Source organism: Sorex araneus, chromosome 10 (assembly GCF_027595985.1).
Source record: "Sorex araneus isolate mSorAra2 chromosome 10, mSorAra2.pri, whole genome shotgun sequence".
In the NCBI taxonomy this organism is placed as follows: Eukaryota; Metazoa; Chordata; class Mammalia; order Eulipotyphla; family Soricidae; genus Sorex; species Sorex araneus.
In genome coordinates this window covers 67,742,665-67,766,431 of record NC_073311.1, presented here as the reverse complement: position 1 = coordinate 67,766,431, position 23,767 = coordinate 67,742,665, and the positions used below count along the sequence as shown (strand labels likewise).

Genomic DNA, 23,767 nt, shown 5'->3' with positions numbered 1-23,767 from the left:
TATTTATTTTTAATTCGTGAATCACCAGGAGGGCACATTTACAGATTTATACACTTTTGTGCTTATGCTTCCCTCATACAAAGTTCGGGAACCCATCCCTTCACCAGTGCCCATTCTCCACCACCAGTAAACCCAGCATCCCTCCCACCCTCCCCGATCCCATCTCCCCCGACCCCACCCTGCCACTGTGGCAGGGCATTCCCTTCTGTTCTCTCTCTCTAATTAGCTGTTGTGGTTTGCAATAAAGGTGTTGAGTGGCCACTGTGCTCAGTCTCTAGCCCTCATTCAGCCCGCAACTCCCTTCCCCCATATGGCCTTCGACTACATTATAGTTGGTGATCCCTTCTCTGAGTTGCCCTTTCCCCAGAATGTGAGGCCAGCCTCCAAGCCATGGAGTCAACCTCCTAGTACTTATTTCTACAATTCTTGGGTGTTAGTCTCCCACTCTGTTATTCTATATACCATAGATGAGTGCAATCTTTCTATGTCTGTCTCTCTCTTTCTGACTCATTTCACTCAGCATGAAACTTTTCATGCCCATCCACTTAAATACAAAATTCTTGACCTCCTTTTTTCTGACAGCTGCATAGTATTCCATTGTATAGATGTACCAAAGTTTCCTCAGCCAGTCATCCGTTCTAGGGCATTAGGGTTTTTTCCAGATTCTGGCTATTGTAAATAGTGCTGCGATGAACATACATGTGCAGATGTTGTTTCGATTATACTTTTTTGCCTCTCTGGGATATATTCCCAGCAGTGGTATTGCTGGGTCAAATGGGAGCTCAACCTCTAATTTTTTGAGAGTCGTCCATATTGTTTTCCAGAAGGGCTGAACCAGTCAGCATTCCCACCAGCAGTGTAGAAGGGTCCCTTTCTCCCCACATCCTCTCCAACAGCGGTTGCTTTTGTTCTTTTTGGATGTGTGCTAGTCTCTGTGGTGTGAGGTGGTATCTCGTGGTTGTTTTGATCTGCATCTCTCTGATGATTAGTGATGTAGAGCACTTTTTCATGTGCCTTTTGGCCATTCGTATTTCTTCCTTGGTAAAGTTTCTGTTCATTTCTTTGCCCCATTTTTTGATGGGGTTGGATGTTTTCTTCTTGTAGAGTTCAACCAATGCTTTATATACCATTGATATCAACCCCTTATCTGATGGGTATTGTATAAATATCCTTTCCCATTCTGTGGATAGTCTTTGTATTATGGTCACTGTATCTTTTGCGGTGCAGAAGCTTTTTAGTTTAATGTAGTCCCATTTGTTGATCTCTGTTTTTACTAGATTGCTTAGTTCCGTGTCACCTTTGAAGATACCTTTATCTTCAATATCGTGGAGGGTTTTGCCGACCTTGTCTTCAATGTACCTTATGGTTTGTGGTCTAATGTTGAGGTCTTTAATTCATTTTGATCTGACTTTTGTGCATGGTGTCAGGTCAAGGTCTAAGCCCATTTTTTTGCATGTGGTTGTCCAGTTGTTCCAGCACCATTTGTTGAAGAGACTTTCCTTGTTCCACTTCACATCTCTCGCTCCCTTATCAAAGATTAGATGATCATACATTTGGGGTTGTGTGTAGGGATATTCCACCCTGTTCCATTGGTCTACAGCTCTGCCTTTGTTCCAGTACCATGCTGTTTTAATTGTTACTGCTTTGTAGTAGAGTTTGAGGTTGGGGAGGGTGATGCCTCCCATCATCTTTTTCCCAAGAATTGTTTTAAGCTTAAACTTTTTAAAGAAACTATAGGTATATTTTTGTGTGTGTGGCTCTTAAAAAGACTTTAAGAAGCCTTTTTCAAAGTAATAAAAGTAAAAAAAGGACTGCTACATTGATTTGCATTAAAATTAATAACTTTATTTACCATAAGGTACCCTACAGGAAATTAAAAAGCATATCACAAATTGCAAAATAAAAGTTATGGTAAATACAGCCAACAAAAATGACTATATAATATATAAATCATCTTTTTTTCTGATTTCAATTGTATACAAATAACTCAACAGTAAAAAATGGGCAAACAATATTTATTTCCTAGAAAACACTGTAGGACCAACACGCAGAATGACATGCGTCATCCTTTTCAGTAATTAGGGAAGTGCAAATCAATGCACAAAACTAAACTCATATAAAACAATAAAAAAGCAATATTTAGAGAAAAATTTCAGAAAGCCATATGAAATTTCTTTCTTATTTTAAAACTCCACAATTCATCTTGTATATATTCACAAAGCAATTCTCATATAATCTGTACCACAATTACTTGTACAACCAGAATCACAGACACAGTTTATAACAATGAAGAACTGGAAACATACAGATACCCATCCCATATATAAATTTATATATAATCACTTGTATCACTTGTCATCCCGTTGATCTTCGATTTGCTCGATCGGGTGCCAGTATCGTCTCCATTTGTCCCTGTCGCGTGCTAGTGCAGCCCAATGATATTTGCTTGCTCCAGACACATGAAGAGCCTCAAATCGTTCATCCAGGGATTTGATGAAGAAATCTGACCATCTAGTTGATGAGCGGCCATGAGGTCTTCTGACGTCCCGTGGAATCCAGTTGGTAACAGCTCTAGTCCAGCAGTTGTCTGTGAATCACATTACATGACCGCCCCTCTGATTTTTGATGCCTTGGCAAATGAGAAAGTGACTCCGGATTGCTTCTCTCACTTGGGTGAGACATAATACTCCTAGCATAGCTCTTTCAATTCCTCTATGGGATACCCTAGTGGCGTTCTCATCCTGTTTGCATAGGGCCCAGGTCTCTGAGGCATATGTTAGTGCAGGAAAAATGGTGGAATCAAAAAGATGTGCCCAGAGTCAGAGGTTCTTTGTTCTCTTAACCACTTCTTTGACACTCATGAAGGCATTCCACGCTGCTCTCTTCCTCCTGCGCACTTCTGGCACCAAGTCGTTCCTCATGTTAATTTCTCAACCCAGGTATACATAGCTGCTGCATTTAGAGATGTTCGTTCCATTGAGAGCAAATGGAGCTTCAGGGACCAGTTCGTTTTTCATGAACATCGTCTTGTTAAAATTCAGCTGCAATCCGACCTTTCCATACTCATGGTTGAAGTCAGCCAGCATTCGTGCCACTTGGCTAATGTTTGGTGTTATGAGAACGATGTCATCAGCAAAGCGGAGGTGGTGTAGTTGTCGACCGTCTATCTCCACTCCCATTCCTTCCCATGCCAGTCGTCACATGATGTTCTAGAGGATGGCACTGAAGAGTTTCAGTGAAATGGTACTGTCCTGCCTCACCCCTCTATATCAATGATCTTCCATTCTTCCTTGTAGAATGGTGAGATCCTGGTGGTGAATCCACAATAGAGCTCGCAGAGGATGTTGATATACTGAGTTTGAATGCCCTGTTTGGCTAGGGCTTTGATGACCACCTCAGTCTCAACAGAATCGAAGGCCTTCTTTAAGTCGATGAACGTTAGACAGAGCGGCATCTTGAACTCTCGCGAAACTTCAATGAGTTTGGTCACTGTGTGGATATGGTCTATCATGCTGAATCCCCTTCGGAACCCAGCTTGCTCGCATGGTTGTCCTTCATCTAGTGTTCTGCCTATTCTATTCAGGATGACATGAGTGAACAACTTGTAGACGACTGACAGCAGGCAGATTGGGCGATAGTTGCCAATGTCATGGATGTCTCCCTTCTTGTACAACAGAACAGTCCTACTGGTTTTTCCACTGAGACGGAACCTTGCATTCAGACAGGTAGCATGTGATGAGTCGAGCCAGTGTATTGATGAGTACTGGTGGCAGATTCTTCAGGTGTTCGGGTGTGACCTTGTCCGGACCAGGTACTGTACGTGTCTTTACCAACGAAATGGCGTGTCGGATTTCAGAAGGGAGGATGTTGGGAACGACATATCCATCCTGCAGAATTTGGTACGTGGGCAGGTGGACATGGCTGTCAAAGAGATCTGAGTAGAAGTTGTGAATAATCCTCTCCATTGCCTTTCTGGAAGATGTGATAGATCCATCGGGACGTCGGAGGGCAGTCAGCTTGGTCTTGTAGTTGGCGAAGGACAGGCGAGCATTGCGAATACTTTTCCCGGCTTCTGCTGCACTGGCCAACACTGCTGCTCTTCTCTCTTTGAGGTCTTCCTTTATCGCATCTCTGCACAGCTTTGTGAGCTCGGACGTCAGCTTGTGGTTGCCTGAGGCTCGCGCCAAATCATGTTGATGAATGAGCTCGAGAGTTTCCTAAGACTGGTGTCTGTGGCTTTCTCACTCTCGGCATTCTTTGCACAGTCATGGAGGTGCTGAACCAGTTGATCGTATTCCTCATCAATGTTGTCAAGGACAGCATCGCAGATGCGATCCAGAGCAGCCACGCATGACACGGCCGGCCTCTCTGCTCCTTAAAGACTATGATCCAGGAGGTCTATTAACTCATTTTGGCACCCAGAGACTTATAGAAATGCATCTAGACTATGAGCTGAGCTACGACTACAAGCTGCTCGGGGAGGAGGAAGGATTCTCTCTCCCAATGCTTTCTTTCTACGGGCGGGGATGATAGCGGCGACTGGAGCAGCAGTGCCCACGTGGCATATGCCATATTCTAAGACTCACAACCCAGAGGTACTTGCTTGTCGTGACGTGGCACGCAAGAGATCATGGGATGGGCGTGTTACAGGCATGCCCTCGGCCCAGATGAGATCTAGAGCAGCCACACACGACATGGCTGGGCCCTCTGTTCCTTAAAGACTACGATCCAGGAGGTCTACTAACCCATTTTGGCACCCAGAGACTTATAGAAATGCATCTAGACTGTAAACTGAGCTAAAACAAAAGAAATCCAAAACTGCGCGGCCGCTATTGCGGCCACACAAGCTCCTATAATCTTCATTCTCAGCAATGGAAAACAAACTATCAAATGAAGCCTTTTCAGCAGGTTTGATTGTTGGAGGAAAATTCCAAATAATAATAATCAGTTCTCTGTTGAAATATTGAATGTATCCAAAGTATAGAGAGAATAAAGTGAAGATCATTGGACACTCAGGTGCGGGGGTGGTGGGAGGGGGTATATTGGGGTTCTTGGTGGGGAACAGGTGCACTGGTGAAGGGATGGGGGTTTGATTATTATATGACTGAGACTTAAACCTGAAAGCTTTGTAACTTTTGTCATGGTGATTCAATAAAAAAAAAAAGGACGACATCTTCCCACGTTGCTACAATAGTGCCAAAAAGCTTCCAGTTGGTGGTCATTCTGGGAGTTGCCTTCTTAGATTTAAATTTTGAAGTCTTTTCTCCCCGCTCTGTGAAGAAGAATTTTGCACGACAGAGACAGTGGTTCAATCCCGTTTGGAACTTTGGGACAACAGCGATATTGATCAGGCAAAACCGTCAATTGAATATGATGTGGTCAATTTCATTGTGGAACTGTCCACCGGGAGACTCCAATGTCCAGCGTTTAGATTCAGCCTTCTGGAACTGTAAGTTACCATGGATGGTCTTGGTCAACATGAATTCAGACAGTCTCTCACCCTGATTGTTCCATTCTAGGCCATTTGTCCCAATGTGGAGTTCTTCGGGCGACCTTCCTGGAACTATCTTGGCATTAAAATCACCAATAGTGATCTTGTAGAAGGTGTGGTCTTCTTTATGGAACGTCTCCAGTTCCATGTAGAACATCTCAATTTCTTCTTCATCGTAGTTGGAAGTTGGTGCGTAGATGACGAAGATAGAAACTGCAGGCAGTGAGCCACATCTATTCAAGTGTAATCGTCCAATTCGGGTTGTTAGGCATTCGAACGAATCGATGCTCATAACCAAGTTCGTGTTGACAAGGACATCAACGCCACTGATGCCTCTGTTGTCATATGTTCCAAGGAACAATTCTTCTCCAATGTCAAAAATGGCATGATGTGATTGATGTCTTCCTGTTTCAGTCAGACCAATGATGTCGTACTTAATCTTCTGCGCTTGCACCATCAGGTCCTCGATGGATGCTTCTGATGCCAGCATATGTGCGTTCAAAGTACAGACAATCATTTTGGTCTTTCTTCGTTTTGGCAGTCTAGTTCGTCCCCGAGATTTTTTCAGCCTCTCCTTGCTCATCTTTCTTAATGCTGCTGTATTGGGGGCTCTTTCGGTGACAGGTGAATGAGGCCAATTGTTGTTACTGTTGTTGGCATATTGAATACACCATGGGTAGCTTGCTAGGCTCTGCCGTGTGGGCGGGATACTCTCGGTAGCTTGCCAGGCTCTCCGAGAGGGATGAAAGCTTTTAGGGCAGCCTTCAATCGCCCTTAGAGTTGTTCCCATGGTTCACACCAAATTTAAACCTATCAAATATGGTGCGGGAATAATGGGTATTAAGACACTTATATATAATACTTATGTGGATTATGAATACAGGAAAACCAAAACCATAATGAAGAACAAACAGTGATCACTGCAGGTGTCAGGAAAGTGGCTGTCTTTAGAGAAAGGAGGTGTGAGGTGTGGGCTGGAAGCTGCAAGCTCTTTCTTATGCAAGAGCGATAGGGAGGAATTAGGACATTGATTTTTTAACCAGTGTGTGCATGTATTCATCTGTTTAAGCTCAAATACTTGAAAATTATATATGAGTGCATTAGGATGTTGTTCTGTATAAGACGATGATAAATTTTGACTATAAGGACTCCTGTGAATCTGAGGGTGTCTCAGCAGTGCCTCAAGTGTCTGCAACAAGAATGGAGTGATGGAGATGAGAACTCAGTGGTCCCCCAGTATCTGCTATGCAAGAATCTGAGGACAGTGCTGCCCACACAAACTGCTCCACTGCCAAGAACCCAGCACCACAGTGGAGTGTGACCCACACAATGCAAGTCTGTGGGCACCACAGACCAGAGATACCCTAACATCACAAGTACAATCACTGTCTGTAGCACTGCCATCCCATTGCTCATTGATTTTGCTCGAGCACCAATAATGTCTCCATTGTGAGACTTGTTATTACTGTTTTTGGCACATCGAATATGCCATGGGTAGCTTGCCAGGCTCTGCCGTGCGAGTGGGATACTCTCCGTAGCTTGCCAGGCTCTCCAAGAGAGAGACAGAGGAATCAAACCTGGGCCGGCCATTTGCAAGGCAACTATCCTACCTGCTGTGCTATCGCTCCAGCCCAAGTATAATCAAATAAATTAAAAAAATAAGAAAGACAGGGGCTGGAGCAATAGCAAGGGCATTTGCCTTGCACGCGGCCAAACTGGGTTCAATTCCCAGCATTCCATATGGTCCCCAAGCACTGCCAGGAGTGATTCCTGAGTGCATGAACCAGAAGTAACCCCTGTGCATCGCTGAGTGTGACCAAAAAAAGCAAAATAAATAGATAAATAAATAAATAAGAAAAATAGGATGAAAAAGAATACCTGAGCAGAAGTAGGCCTTTCTTGGGGATTTTCCTTCAAACACTTTTTAATTAACTTCTCAACCATAGGCCATGGGGCACAACCATATTCTTTAACTGGATCTAAAACATAAAAAAGAAGCATGCTAGAACATCAAACATACCGAAACAAAGGCTTTACTTCCTTTCCATACATATGAGGTGCAAATACTGCAAAAAACCCCACATTTATCACTACATTTTACATGTGTTATGAATCTACTTACCACAAACTCAAAGCAAATGTTATTAGTTTCATCTCCACTAAAAAACCTTTTTTTATAGTATAAAGGTAGGCACAAAGGGCCAGAGAGATAGTACAGAAGTAGGGCACTGCCTTGCCTGTAGCCATCCTGGTTCTTTTCCTAGAACTGGATATGGTCCCTTGAGCATCACTAGGAGTTATCCCTGAGCACAGAGCAGGGAGTAAGCCCTGAGAACCACGAGGTGTGGATCCCAAACAAAAAGGATAGAGTAATTGTTAATATAGGAGACTTTCATTCCACATCTGCATTTCAATACCCTCTGAAAAAGTTTGTTTACAGATGACTGGATAAAAATAACTATGATACATCTACACAATGGAATACTATGTAGCTGTTAGGAAAAATGAAGTCATGAAATTTGTTTATAAATGGATGGACATGGAGGGTAACATGCTGAGTAAAATGAGTCAGAAGAAGAAGGACAGATATAGAATCACTGCAGTCATTGTGGGATATAAAAAAAGAGTATGAGACTAATTAATGTACAAGGCCAGGGAACCAAGGGCCAGGAAGACTGGTCAATGGTGGAAGCTCACCACAAGTTTGTTGGGGGGGAAGGGCAGTTAAGATAAGGGACAAGTATGACAATAATAGCTGGAAATAACCACTCTAGACAAGAACTAAGTGTTGAAAGTAGGTAAAGGGATATACATGATGACCTTTCAGTATCTGTATTGCACGCCATAATGCCCAGAAGGAGAGAGAGAAGAGAGGAAAGGAGGGGAGGGGAGAGGAGGGGAGGAGAGGGGAGAGGAGGGGAGGGGAGGGGAGGGGAGGGGAGGGGAAAGAGAAGAGTGCCTCCCATAGAGATGGGGGGGCGTGAGGGAAATTTGGGACATTGGTGTGGGAAATGTACACTGGTGAAGGGATAGGTGTTAGAACATTGTATGACTGAAACCCAATCACGAACAACTTTGTACACAGTGAGATACACAGTGAGATAACTGTGTATCTCACTGTGATTCAGTTTAAAAAAATTTTAAAAAACAATAATAATAAAGAAAAAAGAGGAAGTTTGTCCACATAATAATTAGACTTCCATGGAAATAGTTTTCATTACAATATTCAAAATAGGCAGGGCTTATGTATCTTAGCCCAGTTGTTCTGTTGTAAGATTCATGTCATTCTTCTGATTGGTGTAGAGAACTGGAAACATTCATAGGAAACTAACTGACTGGACAAGGAAGATTGTGGGAATTTGATCCCCTAACAAAAATATAAACCCAGGGATGTGAGAGGCCCCTAAATTAGACAAAGACTCGCAAATGTCTGTAAATAATTCTCTTTGTTGATTAAGACAATAAATATGGAATGTGTTCTTTAGTAGGAAGCTTGCCCCAGGTAAGGGGGTGGAGAGGATAAGTCAGGGAAGGGAATACTGTGGTGGAAGAGAAAAGTGCCTGCTCTAGAGGCAGGCTGGAAGGGTGGGAGAAAACTGGGACACTGGTGGAGGGAAGTGGACACTGGTGAAGAAATTAGTGTTGGAACACTGTATGCCTGAAGCTTGTTAATAAATAACTTTGTAAGTCTGTAGTTCACAGTGATTAAAAATTAAATCTTTTTTTCAAGTGTAAGAGAACTGGAGAGGAGCTGAAGCAATATCACAGTTTTTAGGGCATTTGTCTTCCACGCAGCCCACCCAGGTTGGAGTCCCAGCATCTCATATGGTTACCCAAGCACCACCAGGAGTAATTCATGACAATACACAGGGAAACTCATGACAATACAGGTCTATGTAGGAAAGAAGAAAAAGATAAAATCAACAACCTAAATGCACACCTTAAATGTCTGGAGACCCAACAACAAATAAATCCAAAAACTAGACGAAGAAAAGATATAATAAAAATTAGAGAAGAAATCAACAACATAGAAACCAAGAAAGCAATACAAGAATCAACGAAACCAGGAATTCATTTTTTGAAAGAATAAACAAGATAGACAAACCATTGGCTAGACCTATGAGGAAATACACTGTATCAGAAATGTTACTGTTCGAGCGGGCACCAGCAACATCTCTCATTGAGAGACTTATTGTTACTGTATTTGGCATACCCAATACACGCGGGTAGCTTGCCAGGCTCTGCCGCATGGGCTCGATACTCTTGGTAGCTTGCCGGGCTCTCCGAGAGGGGCGGAGGAATCGAACTCGGGTTGGCCGCATGAAAGGCGGGAGGGGGCGGGAGGTATAATGGGGTGGTTGGTGATGGAATATGGGCACGAGTGAAGGGAAGGGTGTTTGAGTATTGTATAACTAATATAATCCTGAGAACTATGTAACCCTCCACATGGTGATTCAATAAAATTTAAATTAAAAAAAAGAATAAAAGTCCTGGCCCAGATGAGATTACAGAAGAGTTTAATCAAACTTTCAGAGAAGATATACTGTCATTAATCCTTAAGCTTTTTCAACATATCAAAAACATAAGAGTTTAATAATCCTTAACACTTTCTATGAAACTAAAGTTACACTGATACAAAAACTGACAGGGTCACTTCACTTCACTTGTCCTCTCGTTGATCTTCAATTTGCTTGAGCGGGTGCCAGTAACGTCTCCAAATCAGGGATGCTGTCTTGTTTGCCAAGGCGTCAAAAATCAGATGGGCTGGACATGTAATGTGATTCTGAGATGACCGCTAGACTAGAGCTGTTACCAACTGGATTCCATGGGACGTCAAATGACCATGTGGCCGCACACGAAGGAGATGGTCAGACTTCTTCGTCAAAACCCTGAATGAACAGCTTGAGGCTCTTCCTGTTCCTGGAGCGAGCAGATATCACTGGGCTACACTAGCATGCAACAGGGACGAATGGAGACGTTACTGGTGCCCACTCGAGCAAATTGAAGATCAACGGGATGACAAGTGATACAAGTGATTAATCCCTTATCAGATGGGTATTGGGTAAATATTCTTTCCCATTCTGTGGGCTCTCTCTGTATTTTGGTCACTGTTTCTTTTGAAATGCAGAATCTTCTTAGTTTGATGTAGTCCTGTCTCTCCCGCCACCCGAGTTCGGTAACCTCCAGCCGCTTCCCCCACCCCGGGGAGCCAAGATGGTTGGTCTCACTTGCAGTTTATTCCAATCTTTCCTCTATACACTCTCCTCTGGAACTCTCCCTCTGCCCCCTCATACAGCTACCTTAAATCTCCCCGTCCCCCAGCAGCCTGGGGCTTATCTAAAGGTGTGGTTACAATCCATAGGGGGTATAGTTCTATCTCTTAGGGGAATGCCTTCACTAGGACAGAATCTCTCTTTCAGCAGGAAGACCCACCCAAGGGCAGAGTCCCATGAATGTGTTTCTCTTCTCCTCAGCCAGCAAACATATAAGAATTCATAATATTAATCATTTTGTATGGACACAATAAGAGATGCATTAAAGCTTATAGAATTGCTCTCCTGGGGCCATCTCAATCTCAGACTACAGTGCTCAGGCCAGATCAGTCTTTCCTATCCCTGGCAGGGTCCCAGTCTCATAATTACTATTGGATCATGACAGCATTTGTCTATGATCAAGCTCTTAACTTATAGTTAAGAATTAGGCACTTTGGCCAGGCCCATCTCGATGCCAGGGTAGCACATAACTCACCGCTTGCCCTGGATCCTTCCCGTCCCACGTCGGGGACCCTACTTTGGGGTGCTAGGAACTGAGGGCAACTGAGGCTTAAGTGGAGAAAGCAGATGCCCAGAAGGGAATAATATTCGAGGCCAATTAAGTCTTAAGTTATAAAAACATAATATTGTCTTCTTGTGTCTATACAAAAAAGACATAGCTTTAAAGTAAATTATTCAAAAGGCATAAAGAGGAGAGAAAGGCAATGTTATAATATTCAGTGTCCTAGAAAGTTCTGACCTTACCAATTAACAGAGTTTGATTAAGGGAAGAGCAGATAAACTGATAGAAATGGTTACAGATAAACAAAGGAATTGGAGTGACTCGGGAGCACTTTGATGGGTGTGACTGATAAACCTAAGCTCCTAGTGGCAAGGGGGAAAGGACAAACCAATGATATCCAACAGTCCTATTTGTTTGTTCCCACTTGCTTGGTCCATGGTGTTTCATCCTTAAGGCTGCTTTTAGCTTCAATATCATCTTAATGATGAAAAGCTTAAAGCATTCCCACTGAGTTAACACAAAACATGAAGACATACGTTATCCCCACTCGTATTCAATACTGTATTAGAAATCCTAGCAACAGCAACCAGGCAAGGAAAAGAAACCAAAGGGGTCCAAACTGGAAAAGAGTTAGTCAAATTATCTCCATTTGCAGATGACATGATGATATACATTGAAGCTCTTAAAAAATAAAAAAATTTAAAAACCCTCCTAGAAACAATAAACCAATACAGCAAAGTCACCAGCTACACAGTCGATACACAAAAATTGGTTACATTCCTATATGCAAGTAAAGAATCATACGGCAAACAGATCAAAGATTCTATCCTTTTAAAAATAGAGTCCAAAAGCAAGAAGTACCTAGGAATTTACTTAACAAACGAGGTGAGAGACCTAAACCACAAAAACCTCAAAACACTCAAGAAAGAAAGTGAAAATCTTAGGAAATGGATAAACATTCCAAGGTCATGGGTTAAAAACATCAATATTATCAAAATGACCATCTTACCTAAACTACTGTACAGATTCAATGCAATCCCTAACCAAATTCAGACAACACTCTACAAGGGCTTAAGTCAGTCAATTATAAAGGTTTCATGGACATTCCTTGAAGCTGAAAACTCTGGGGTACCCTCAGGAGGAGAGTGGGCCAAATACTTCCCCAGTCAAAGCTCTGGCAGCTGCAATCACACCTCACCACAGCAGCCACGAGGTATCAACTCCAACATTTCCTGAATAGTCTCTTCAGAGAATATTGTAACTGATTGCAGGTGCTTGGTGCCCAGGCTGAGAAATCTGGTGGGTTTTGGAATTAGGGTGGGCAGCCTCCCCAGAACTCCCCACACTTCCAGAAGCCCTAGAAGCCACACCCACCTCCCACAGCCACCACCTTGTCAACTCATTGGCCCAGACCAGAGATCCTGAAGTCTCTGGACCAAATGACTGCACACTTGGCCACATAAAACCTCCTAATTCCTCAATACTAAAAATCTAGCAGAAGCATATCAAATTAGATGGGAAAATAACATAGGAGCTGACTAAACTTAACAAACAAAAACAATAATACATGGCTCAACTAGCAACAAACAGCTTAATAAGTTCTTAGACAAGGACCTAATAACCTGCGATCAGAAATAACAATTTTCACATACATTAATTTATATACTTATTGATTTTAATATTGAACCTTTGTTTTGTAATCCATTTTAATTCTAGAATTATATCAACAATTGTGGCTTTTTTCAAATTAAAATAAAAAATAATAAATATAAAATATTTTCCTAAATAAAAATAAAAATAAAGCTTGCATAGAATCACAAAAGACACCACAGAGTCAAACTCATAGTGAAAAACAAGACACTGGAAGGTATCTCACTACCGAACTTGAAATCTATACTATGAAGCCATAATCGAAACAGTGTTGTACTGGAACAAAGACTCTCTAACCAATGGGTCAGAATAGAATATCTTAGAATAAACCCCTATAGGCTCTCTCTTTCAGGTTAGTGGACCGAAACGGGCGCCATCTCCTCTGCGCCTGCACCTCCCCCCTCCCCCCCCCCCGCGCCGTCTCCTTTCAGACCCTGACTGCCACCCTGCCTGAGCACCGCCCATCTAGCCCCTTGCCACCCTCCAGCACTGCCACACAGGTTCGCTCCCTCTTGCCGAGGTGAACTTGAAGGTCCCTCTTCCATACCACTACAACAATATGAAGAAACAGCGCAAATCCCTGCCACAAGGAGAGGACGATGAAAGGAGTCCAGATGCCTCAGTTGACGTTTCCTACAAACTTGAGCTCTCCAATAAAGAATTCAGGGGTGAAATCCTGAAGATGTTCAACGAACTCAAAGGAAAGATTGACAAGTTAAAGGAGGACCTGACAGAAATGATACAACAGACAGCTGAGAAATTATGGGAAGAAATGAGAGTAGAAATAAAAAACCTACAAAAGGAAATGTCACAAATAAAGGATTCGGTGGATGAATCAAAAAACTCAGTGGGTGCCCTCAACAACAGAATGACTACAGCAGAAGACAGAATCAGTGAGCTTGAAGATGAGCTGCAGGCATCCTACAGGCAACAACAATCAATGAGGAGAGACCTTAAAATAGCTCTAGGGAGAATCAGAGTCCTAGGGGATGATTTCAAGAGGAACAACATTAGAATCATCGGAGTACCAGAAGGCCAGGGAACCAACACCAATGAAAAAGCCACAATCAAAAAAAAATCATTGCTGAAAAGTTCCCAGAGTTGGAGAATACAGACATCCAGATTCAAGGAGCCAGAAGGGTGCCAGCTAAAAGAGACCCTAACAGAAAAACTCCAAGACATATCACAGTTAGGGTGATGGACGTAATGGATAAAGACACAATACTGCAAGCAGCAAGGTCGAAGAAGGAAATCACATTCAAAGGAGCACCCTTTAGATTCACAGCAGACCTATCGGAGGAAACCCTCCAAGCCCAAAGGCAGTGATGGGATATAGTGAAAAAACTCAATGAAATGAACGCTTCACCAAGAATACTTTATCCGGCCAAACTCTCATTCAAACTCGAAGGAATGATATACTATTTTGCACATAAACAACAACTCAGGAACTTCATAGACTCTAAACCAAACCTAAAAGGAGGACTAAAGGGGCTACTGTAAGAAAAACCCCTACAAGCACAACAAACCCTTACAGAAAGATGGCACAAAACCCCATGACAATAATCTCTCTCAATGTCAATGGTCTTAATTCACCAATTAAGAGATACAGACTGGCAAAATGGATTCAGAGACTGAACCCAACATTCTGCTGCCTGCAAGAAACACATCTGAATAGCCAGAACAAATACAGACTCAAAGTCAAAGGATGTAAAACAATCCTGCAAGCAACCAACTCCCTCAAAAAAGCTGGGGTGGCTTTACTAGTATCGGACAACATAGACTTCAGGTTGAAAAAGATTAGAAGGGATAGTGAAGGCCATTTTTTTATTAATCAAGGGATATGTACAGCAGGAAGAAATCACACTCCTAAACGTGTACGCATCCAATGAGAGACCAGCTAAATGCCTACAACAGCTGCTAACAGACCTTAAGAAGGACATTGTGAGCAACACAATAGTAGTTGGAGATTTCAACACCGCCCTATCACCTCTGGACCGATCAAGAAGATTAAAACTCACTAAGGAAATAATGGCTTTGAAGGAAGAAATAGAAGAGAGGGGGCTAATAGATCTACACAGGGCTTTATATCCCAAAAAAAAGGAATACATATTCTTTTCCAGTGCACATGGAACATTTTCCAGAATAGATCATGTGCTGGGCCACACAACATACCTCAACAGAATCAACAAGATAGACATTGTACCAGCTATCTTTTCAGACCATGATGCACTGAAGATAGAAGTTAATCATGGACAGATGCAGAAAACCAAATAAAACACCTGGAAATTAAATAATAAACCCCTCTATATATGGTCAGCTAATTTTTAAAAAAGGAGCTGAGAGCATGACATGAAATAAAGATAGAATCTTCAAAAATTATGTTGGGAGAATTGGATAACCACATGCAATTAGCTAAACCTTGATCCATATCTCACACCTTACACAAAAACCAACTCTAAGTGTATAAAAGACTTGGAAATCAGACATGAATCTATAGAGTATATGTAGGGAACTATGGGCAGAACGCTCTAAGGCCTAGCCTTCAAAGGAGTCTGCAGCAATATGATACTTAGGGAACTATGGGCAGAATGCTCTAAGGCCTAGCCTTCAAAGGAGTCTGCAGCAATATGATACTTAGGGAACTATGGGCAGAATGCTCTAAGGCCTAGCCTTCAAAGGAGTCTGCAGCAATATGATACTTAGGGAACTATGGGCAGAATGCTCTAAGGCCTAGCCTTCAAAGGAGTCTGCAGCAATATGATACTTAGGGAACTATGGGCAGAATGCTCTAAGGCCTAGCCTTCAAAGGAGTCTGCAGCAATATGATACCAAAGGCAAAGGCTACAGAATCAAAACTAAACAAATGGGACTAAAAGGTTTCTGTATGGCAAAAGAATCATGAGCTAAATCTAAAAGACAGCTGAGTGCAAGAAAATATTTGCATTAAACACACCAGATAGGGCTGGAGAGATAGCACAGCGGGTAGGGCGTTTGCCTTGCACGCGGCCGACCCGGGTTCAAATCCCAGCATCCCATATGGTCCCCTGAGCATGGCCAGGGGTAATTCCTGAGTGCAGAGCCAGGAGTAACCCCTGTGCATCGCCAGGTGTGACCCAAAAAGAAAAAAAAAACACCAGATACTGGGTTGATGTCCAGGATATATAGAGTACACTCACAAAGATCAACAACAAAAAAACTCTAAAAACCCCATCTAAAAATAGAGAGAGGAAATGAAGAGAAACTTCTCTGAGGAAGACAGCAGATGGACAACAGCACATGAAAAAGTGCTCACCACCACTTATTGTTAGGGAAATCCAAATCAAGATGACAATGAGGCAGCATGTGACACCAGTGAGGGTGGCACAAATCAAAAATACTGGGAACAATCTCTGCTGGCAGGGATGTGGTGAAAAAGGAACTCTTCTCCACTGCTGGTGGGACTGCTGTCTGATCAAAGCCCTGTGGAAAAACAGTACGGTGGGTACTCAGTAAACTCAGAATTGAGTTCCGATTTGATCCAGATTCCTACTTTTACGTGTCTGTCTCTGGGACATAAAAATATTCATTCAAAAGGAAGTATGTGCACCATTTTTAATTGCAGCAGTCAGTACAATAGTTAAGACTTGGAAGCAATCTAGATGTCCAATAACAGATCATGAAGATATGGTATATATACACAATGGAATACTACACAGCTAATAAGAAATGATGATCATACAATTTTTAGCAACAAGGATGCAACTGGAAGACATCATATTAAGTGAAATAAGCCAGAAGAAGAAGAAACACAGAGTGATATCATTGATACGTGGCATTTAGAATAACTAGATGAGGGAATGCAGTATTTTGGGGGGAATGCCCAGATCAACCTTGGCTTCAGAGTATGGGGCAGAGAAGGAAAGAAAGAGTGGAGGGGATGGAGAAAAAAGACATGAGAAGCAATGAAGGCCAGGTCAGAGGACTAAGGTACAAATGTGGAGTTAAGGAAAGAGAGAGCCAAATATCCAAACCACAGAGTCAACAACACTGAAATCAAGAGACCCAAACACTAACAACTAAACTTAGAAAGTTGCTTGAAATAACTGGAGTGTGGAAGTGGATATGGCAGTTGTGGTGGAGGGAAGTTGATACTAGTGGTGGGACTGATGTTGTAATACTGTATGTCTAAAACACAATTATGAATAAGTTTGTAAATCAAAAATTTAAAAATAAAAAACGTATGAAAGTAAAAGTGTAAAACTGGCAGCATTAACACACAAAAAGGAAATGAAACAATGTAGATACTCCCATTATGCTATCACAATAAAGTAATGGATCCAGACAGTAATCATCTACGGTTGGTAAAGTCACGAAAACAGAGACCAACAGACAAGTTGTGCCTTCTGAGGCAAGTATACTCACCCAAAGTTGGCTTCGAACTAGATTTAGCCTCTAATTCTAAATAGCAAGTCACAGCATTCCTTTGGAACAAAGAAACTTAATAACGTCACACACCCACCCCCTTACAGGAATGCAGTCATCACAAGTTTCAAACTACACCATACACCCTATGTGCAGTCCTAGGAGAGACCAGTGCCTAGCTATTAGTGGGCTATCATAAAAGAAGGTGCTTATACTAGAATATCAATCATCTCAATGCTTCTCTCTTCAAGAAAGTTTTATTCTATGGCATGCTCCTGTGAGCACTACAACCAGAATGCTCATGAGCATCACAAAAGAGTGTGGACAGCCCCCACCTCTGGGCCAGGCACGTGTTCAAGCACCACAGTTAAAACAGAGGACAACCCTCAGGGAACACCTTGGCCAAGAAGCAAGAGCCACAGCCGGAGTGAGACCCCTTGTGCACAGGACAGCTGAACCATGAGAGCACCAAAGCTGGTGGTCTGGCATGCAACTCCCAGTTATCACAACAACAACAGGAAGGAGAAAGGGAGGATGAGGGTAAGAAGATATTGGCAACACAAAGGGGGTAGGCACACATCATATCTACATTCAATCACGTGCTACTCATCCATCTCAGCATGGTCTGGCAGCAAGCACCCTACGGACTAGTATTCCGTGGGTTTGGTTTAGGTTTGGGGGCCACGCCTGGCAATGCTCAGGGCTTAGTCCTGGCTCTGTGCTTAGAATGGTCCGGGTGGTGCTCAGAGATCACATGTGAGGTAGGACTGGAACCAGTGTAAGCACACACAAGGCAGATGCCTTACCTCCTGGCCCTGGACGTGCATTTTAAACAGGACTGCTCTACAGGGTGTGGATCAACTTCTTCAATAAATACAAAGGGGGGAAATCAAAAGGCCAAGAGGCATATCTAAAAATGCTTGAGAAACATAACAACCAAATACAAAATATAAATGTTATTTAAATCCTGGACTGGAGCAATAGCACAATGGGTAGGGTGTTTGCCTTGCACACGGCCTACCTGGGTTCGATTCCTCCATCCCTCTCGGAGACCCTGGAAAGCTACCGAGAGTATCCTGCCCGCTCAGCAGAGCCTGGCAAGCTCCCCGTGGCATATTCGATATGCCAAAAACAGTAACAAGTCTCACAATGGACACATTACTGGTGCCCGCTTGAGCAAATAGATGAATAACGGGACAACAGGGCTACAGTGCAGTGCTATTTGAATCCTGATTTAAATAAAGTACAAGTGAATAAACAAAAGTCATAATCTAATTGGGAGGATTTAAATGCTCACTAGGTATTTAATAGCACTAAAATATTAACACTTATTTTAAATACAAACAAGTATAAGGCAACTTTTAAATGATATCTGATTTTACTAAATATTAATTACTCATTCTTATTAACATTTTCTATTAGAAACTGTAAGATTTCAAACTACTATTCTCACATGTAAATTGTCTCAAAAACAATGAACACACTTAAGCTAATGAACACACAGAACAGTTCTAACAGAAATTTGCTTTCCTGGGAATTCATAATATAATGCCAAATATATCCATATTAACTTGAGATAGTTTTTAAAATCCTAAAGCTCTTACAATTTAATGAAATCATTTTTAAAATCCCAAAGTTGTTATATTTCTTTTGTGATTTTTATTAACATGTCCCAGGATTTAGGAATATTCGTGTAGCAGCCACAAAGGTAGTACCGGGCTTGAGGTGCTTGCCGTGCATGCTTCTGGCCTGGGTCAGCCTGACAGCAAGTATTCCTGAGCACTTGCAGGTGGATTCCTCGAGGGCCCCCCAGCACCGTGGCACTTGCCCAGGTATGTAGCACTGGGCCCAAGCAGCATCATACAGTCAGGCCCTCACACAGCAGAATTATTGTTCAATCAAAATAACCACTATTGATATTCCCCCAAAAAACCCAATACTATGTACCAGCTGTGAAATGAACTGAGTGTACAATTGCAACAGATTATTTGGGTGTGTGAAGCTGAGAACATCAAAAGTGGTTTTATTGTTAAACTTTAAAGATAAAGTCAAACTCACCAGGTAATTTTCCTTGTATTGCCAATTCATCAAACTCGTTGGGGAACTTTAGACCCTCTGCTATTCGACTTCCGGTTGTTAAAATGTCATACAATAATAAGCCGAATGAGTAAACATCAGCCTGCTGGTTATAAATGACATTTCCTCTGGCAACCTCTGGTGCGCGAAAACCTGAGAGAGAGCAGATGCATTCCCGGACGTGCCCAGAAGCAGGGCCCCAGCTCCCGGGCACTGCAGAGGACAGGAGGTTCTGCCACCATATTACTTTAAAAATCTTTGGGGTACAGTGGGATGGGGAGACAGCTCAAAAGGCCGGAGTCCATGCAAGGAGCCCTGAGCTCACAGCAGCCTAGTCCACGCCCTCGACCCCACGGCAGCACCAGGTGTCACTCTGCTGGGCCCCAGAACTGACCACCCAGGCACTGACCTATCAGGATCACAGAGTTGGACCAAGTGTCCCCAAGAGCAGTCCCAGGGCCCCATGAGCACTGTTGGGGAGATCCCTCTAAAAATAAAATTAAGTCATAATTTTTGGGTTTTCAAAGCTCTTTGGGAATTCAGTTATGAAAATCGTTTATGAACATTAACCTTAGAGAACACAAGGTTGAAAACCGCAACTGTTTCCACAACGGCTCTCAGTTCCCACATGATAGGTTGGTGAGCTGAGTATCCCATCACCCACCTGGGGTGCCCTCCGAAGTTTTTATGCCCATCCGGCAGCAATACTGAGCAACCCCGTAGTCTGCGATCTTTGCAATGACAGCTGCATTAGGGTACAGGGTGAAGAGCAGGACATTGTGGGGCTTCAGGTCCCGGTATATGATCATGGCTGAGTGGAGGTATCTGTCCGAAAGCAACAGGATTGTTTGTTAGACTGAACCCATATCACGAAATTCTTAGAGTAATCTCCCCAACAGCGTACATGCATTATGAAAAGCACCAAGAAGGTACTCGATCATTGTATGACTGAAACACAAGCGCGAAAGTTTGTAAGTTTGTAATTGTACCTTACTAATAAAAAATTTAAAAAAAAAAAGGCAAAGCACTAAGAAGCTTTCTGCTGAACAGACTCTCCAAGCTAAGGGACGATATAGAAAGAGGCAAACATGCAAGTTCAACCCGGCAAACAGGCTGTTATGGAAACAGCCAGCTGGTGGTGGGGTAAGAACATGCCTCTTCTGACAGGCTAAGACTACAGACCACCTTCCTGAAAACAGGCTTCAGAGGAAGGCTCAGATCCCTCCACAATTACTCAAGTTTTTTAACTAACATATTTTTATTCAATCACTGTGAGATGCACAGTTACAAAGTTACTCACGATTGAGTTTCAGTCATACAATGTTCCAACCCCTGTGCCTTTACCAGAATGCATTTCCCATCAACAGCTCCCACAGCCCGCCTCTGTGGCAGACACCATCTCTCTCTCTCTCTCCCTCTGCCCCCCTCCCTCTCCCCTGCCTTTTTTTGGGGGGCATTATGGTTTGCAATACAAGTACTGAAAGGTTATCATGTGTATCCCTTTGCCTATTTTCAGCACTCATGTCTTGTCCACAGTGATCCAGTGATCATTCCCAACTGTCATTGTCACAACTGTATCCTTACTGCCCTCCACCCCCACACACACTTGTGGCAAGCTTCCAACCACTGACCAGTTCTTCTGAGCTCTATTTATTCAAGTTTTTAGTTTCAAATGTGCATTGAAAATAAAATGGAGAGGATTTTGTTGTAAAATTACATTTGTTAATTTTTATATTCTAAAAGCCATACAGAAGTTTATGTCCATTTTTAAAATTCTCTGTATTCTTTTTTTTTTCTTTTTGGGTCACACCCAGCGATGCACAGACAGGGGTTACTCCTGGCTCATGCACTCAGGAATTACTCCCGGCAGTGCTCGGAGGACCATATGGGATGCTGGGAATCAAACCCGGGTTGGTCACGTACAAGGCAAATGCCCTACCCACTGTACTATTGCTCTAGCCCCTCTCTGTATTCTTTTTATATGTACATTTCTTTTGATGGCAATGATTTTTGTTTTTGTTCTTTTTTGGGGGCCACACAATGGTACTCAGGGCTTACTTTTGGCTCTGTGCTCAGGAATTACTTCTGATGGTGCTCTGAAGACCATGTGTTGTGCGGAGAAGCAAACCAGAGTCAGCAATAAGGAAGGCAAATGCCTTAACTCTAAACTATCTCTTTGGTACATTTTTGGAAAATATTTTGTACTTTTTGAAAAATAATAAATAAAACTATAGCTATTTTTCTAACTTAATAGTGTTCCATGTTTGAAGATGCGATTATTTTAAATTCAATTTTATTATAAGTATGGTTAAGAAAGAATATTTTGTATGGAGAGTTGGAATAAACAAAGCAGCCAGCATTTTGCAAAAGGTATTTTTGAGTGATATTAAAAGCTTTACTTATGGTTGACCTTGTAGATAGAGAATAAAAAACAAGGTAAAATAAGAAACAAGATAAAGTTTTCCTTTCAACCCAGTCTTGTCTGTAGTAGAAACCTACGGCATAGGTGCCTTCACAAATGCCCCCACTGCCTCCTCACGTGCCCACAGAGCCCAGGTTCTGCCCACCCACCCCACAGGCTCTGTGTTCTCCAGGTGGCCTCCCTTGAAAAGAGTCACTGCGGGGTTTGGGGCTTGCGATAGAAACATCTGAATTTGGTGGTCGGAAGGTATGATGGTGGTGGGATTGGTGTCTGAGTATTAAAAGTAATCAAATATTGTGAACTAACTTATAAAATAAAAAATTAAAATAAAATAAAAAGGAGTCACTGAAGGTGAATTTAAATCCATTGTGTACTTTCAGCTTTGAGGTTTGGTTTGTACCATGTCAATATCTGTTCCATTCCCTAGAGGCAAGGACTACCAGAGGGGTGAGGAGCAAAGGGTCAGCCATGCACTAGATTCCTGTCGCCTGAGTGTCAAAGGCAGGAGTCAGTGAACTGCATCGACCCTGACTCCCGTGCCAGGCAGCTGTGTGCTCCACACTAGGCCCATTCATGCCACTATACAAAATTTTGGCTGAAAAATAAGACAAACGTACTAATGAAGTTGACCTTAACAGAAAGTAATGGGCTTGAAAAAGAAATTTGCTAAGGGCTTACTGTGAGTCCATTAGCCACTTTTGCCCTACTGAAGAGAAAAGCTGGGAGATTAAGAAGAAGAACCTCAAAGCCAGGTAAGGCAGCATTGAATCACATCCAATTCCTTCATAATGCATACCTCTTTCATAATGTTTGTAGAAAACTTCTCCTCAAAGGTTAAGCAAAATAGTTAAACTTAATTTGAAATAATGTCAGTGAGAAGGAAAACTGCCTGGGTTAGTTACTGCATTTGATTATACAATTTAATCTGAAAAATGTATTTCAATAGCCTCCAAAAGAATAGAAAATATTTGACAGATTAGCAAGTACCTATCTGGTCTTACTGAGAATGACAGCTATAATTTATATATAAGGTGACAATGAACACTGTCAAATACTCTGAAAATGAACTGATTTTAATAAGTCTCTCTAATTATCGTCACCTTCAGGGTTAATAAGAAACCTTGTTCTTTAAGCTCATAAGAGGGATCCTGCAACAGTGAATCTGTTCACTGAGCAGGTATGGAGGAGCACCAGTGAAGCTGAGAGGAGGGGCGCAGAGCCGGCTGACATCTCTGATCTCGGCCTCCCGTCCCGGGAGAGCCTCGAGGGGGTGCTCAGAGATGGAACAGGTGCTGGACAGCAGCGGGCCATCCAAGGAGCAGTGCGGGTGACAGTGGAAGTCAGGGCGGAAAGGGACTGCCCGTCCACAGGCAGCCTGAAGAGACGGCACTGTAGAGAGAATGCCCATTCTCCTCGCTGCTGCGACGGCTCCCACTGAGGCACATTTGAGAAGACAACCCTTCGGGTGAACTTTGAAATTCCCATGTGCGGGCAGATCAAATGCTGCTCAAATCTACTCAGTGCTTATGGTATAAAATCCACAATATTTCTTAATATGATGCTGAGAAAAAAACATCAGGCAAATCACAGGGGGGAAATACTAACGCTTCATCAGAAAATGCTATATTTGTCCTGAACAGTAAGGTTTCAGAGAACTGAAACAAGTTATTTCAGAGATGATGTCTTTCAAACAGGGGTGAACAACAACAACAACAAAAACAGCAATTTTCATTTCACAGATGAGCAACTTGGGGCCTACACTGGAATAAATAAGAAGCAGGGCCTGGAGTTAATCAAATGAAGGGAAGTGGTCCGAACAGCTTCCCCACTCCCCTTGTTTCCTGGGCCACAGCTGGTGGTGCTTAGGGCTTACTGCTGGCTCTGCACTCAGGGATCCCTCCTGGCTGGGCTCAAGAGATCATAAGTGGTGACAGGGGTCAAACCTGGGTCAC

The 23,767-nt window shown here is 42.6% G+C and overlaps 1 protein-coding gene across 1 annotated transcript in view; it reads right to left on the bottom strand.

Annotated features, from left to right (window-relative positions):
- Positions 1–23,767, bottom strand: part of LRRK2 (leucine rich repeat kinase 2) — a 143,107-nt gene that overhangs the window by 28,863 nt on the left and 90,477 nt on the right. Inside the window, exons 41-43 of the mRNA XM_055118275.1 lie at positions 20,058–20,218; positions 19,376–19,546; positions 7,370–7,470 (exon numbers count right to left, since the gene is read on the bottom strand). Of these exons, the coding sequence (XP_054974250.1) occupies positions 7,370–7,470; positions 19,376–19,546; positions 20,058–20,218 (433 nt within the window). The remainder of the gene's footprint in view (positions 1–7,369; positions 7,471–19,375; positions 19,547–20,057; positions 20,219–23,767) is intronic.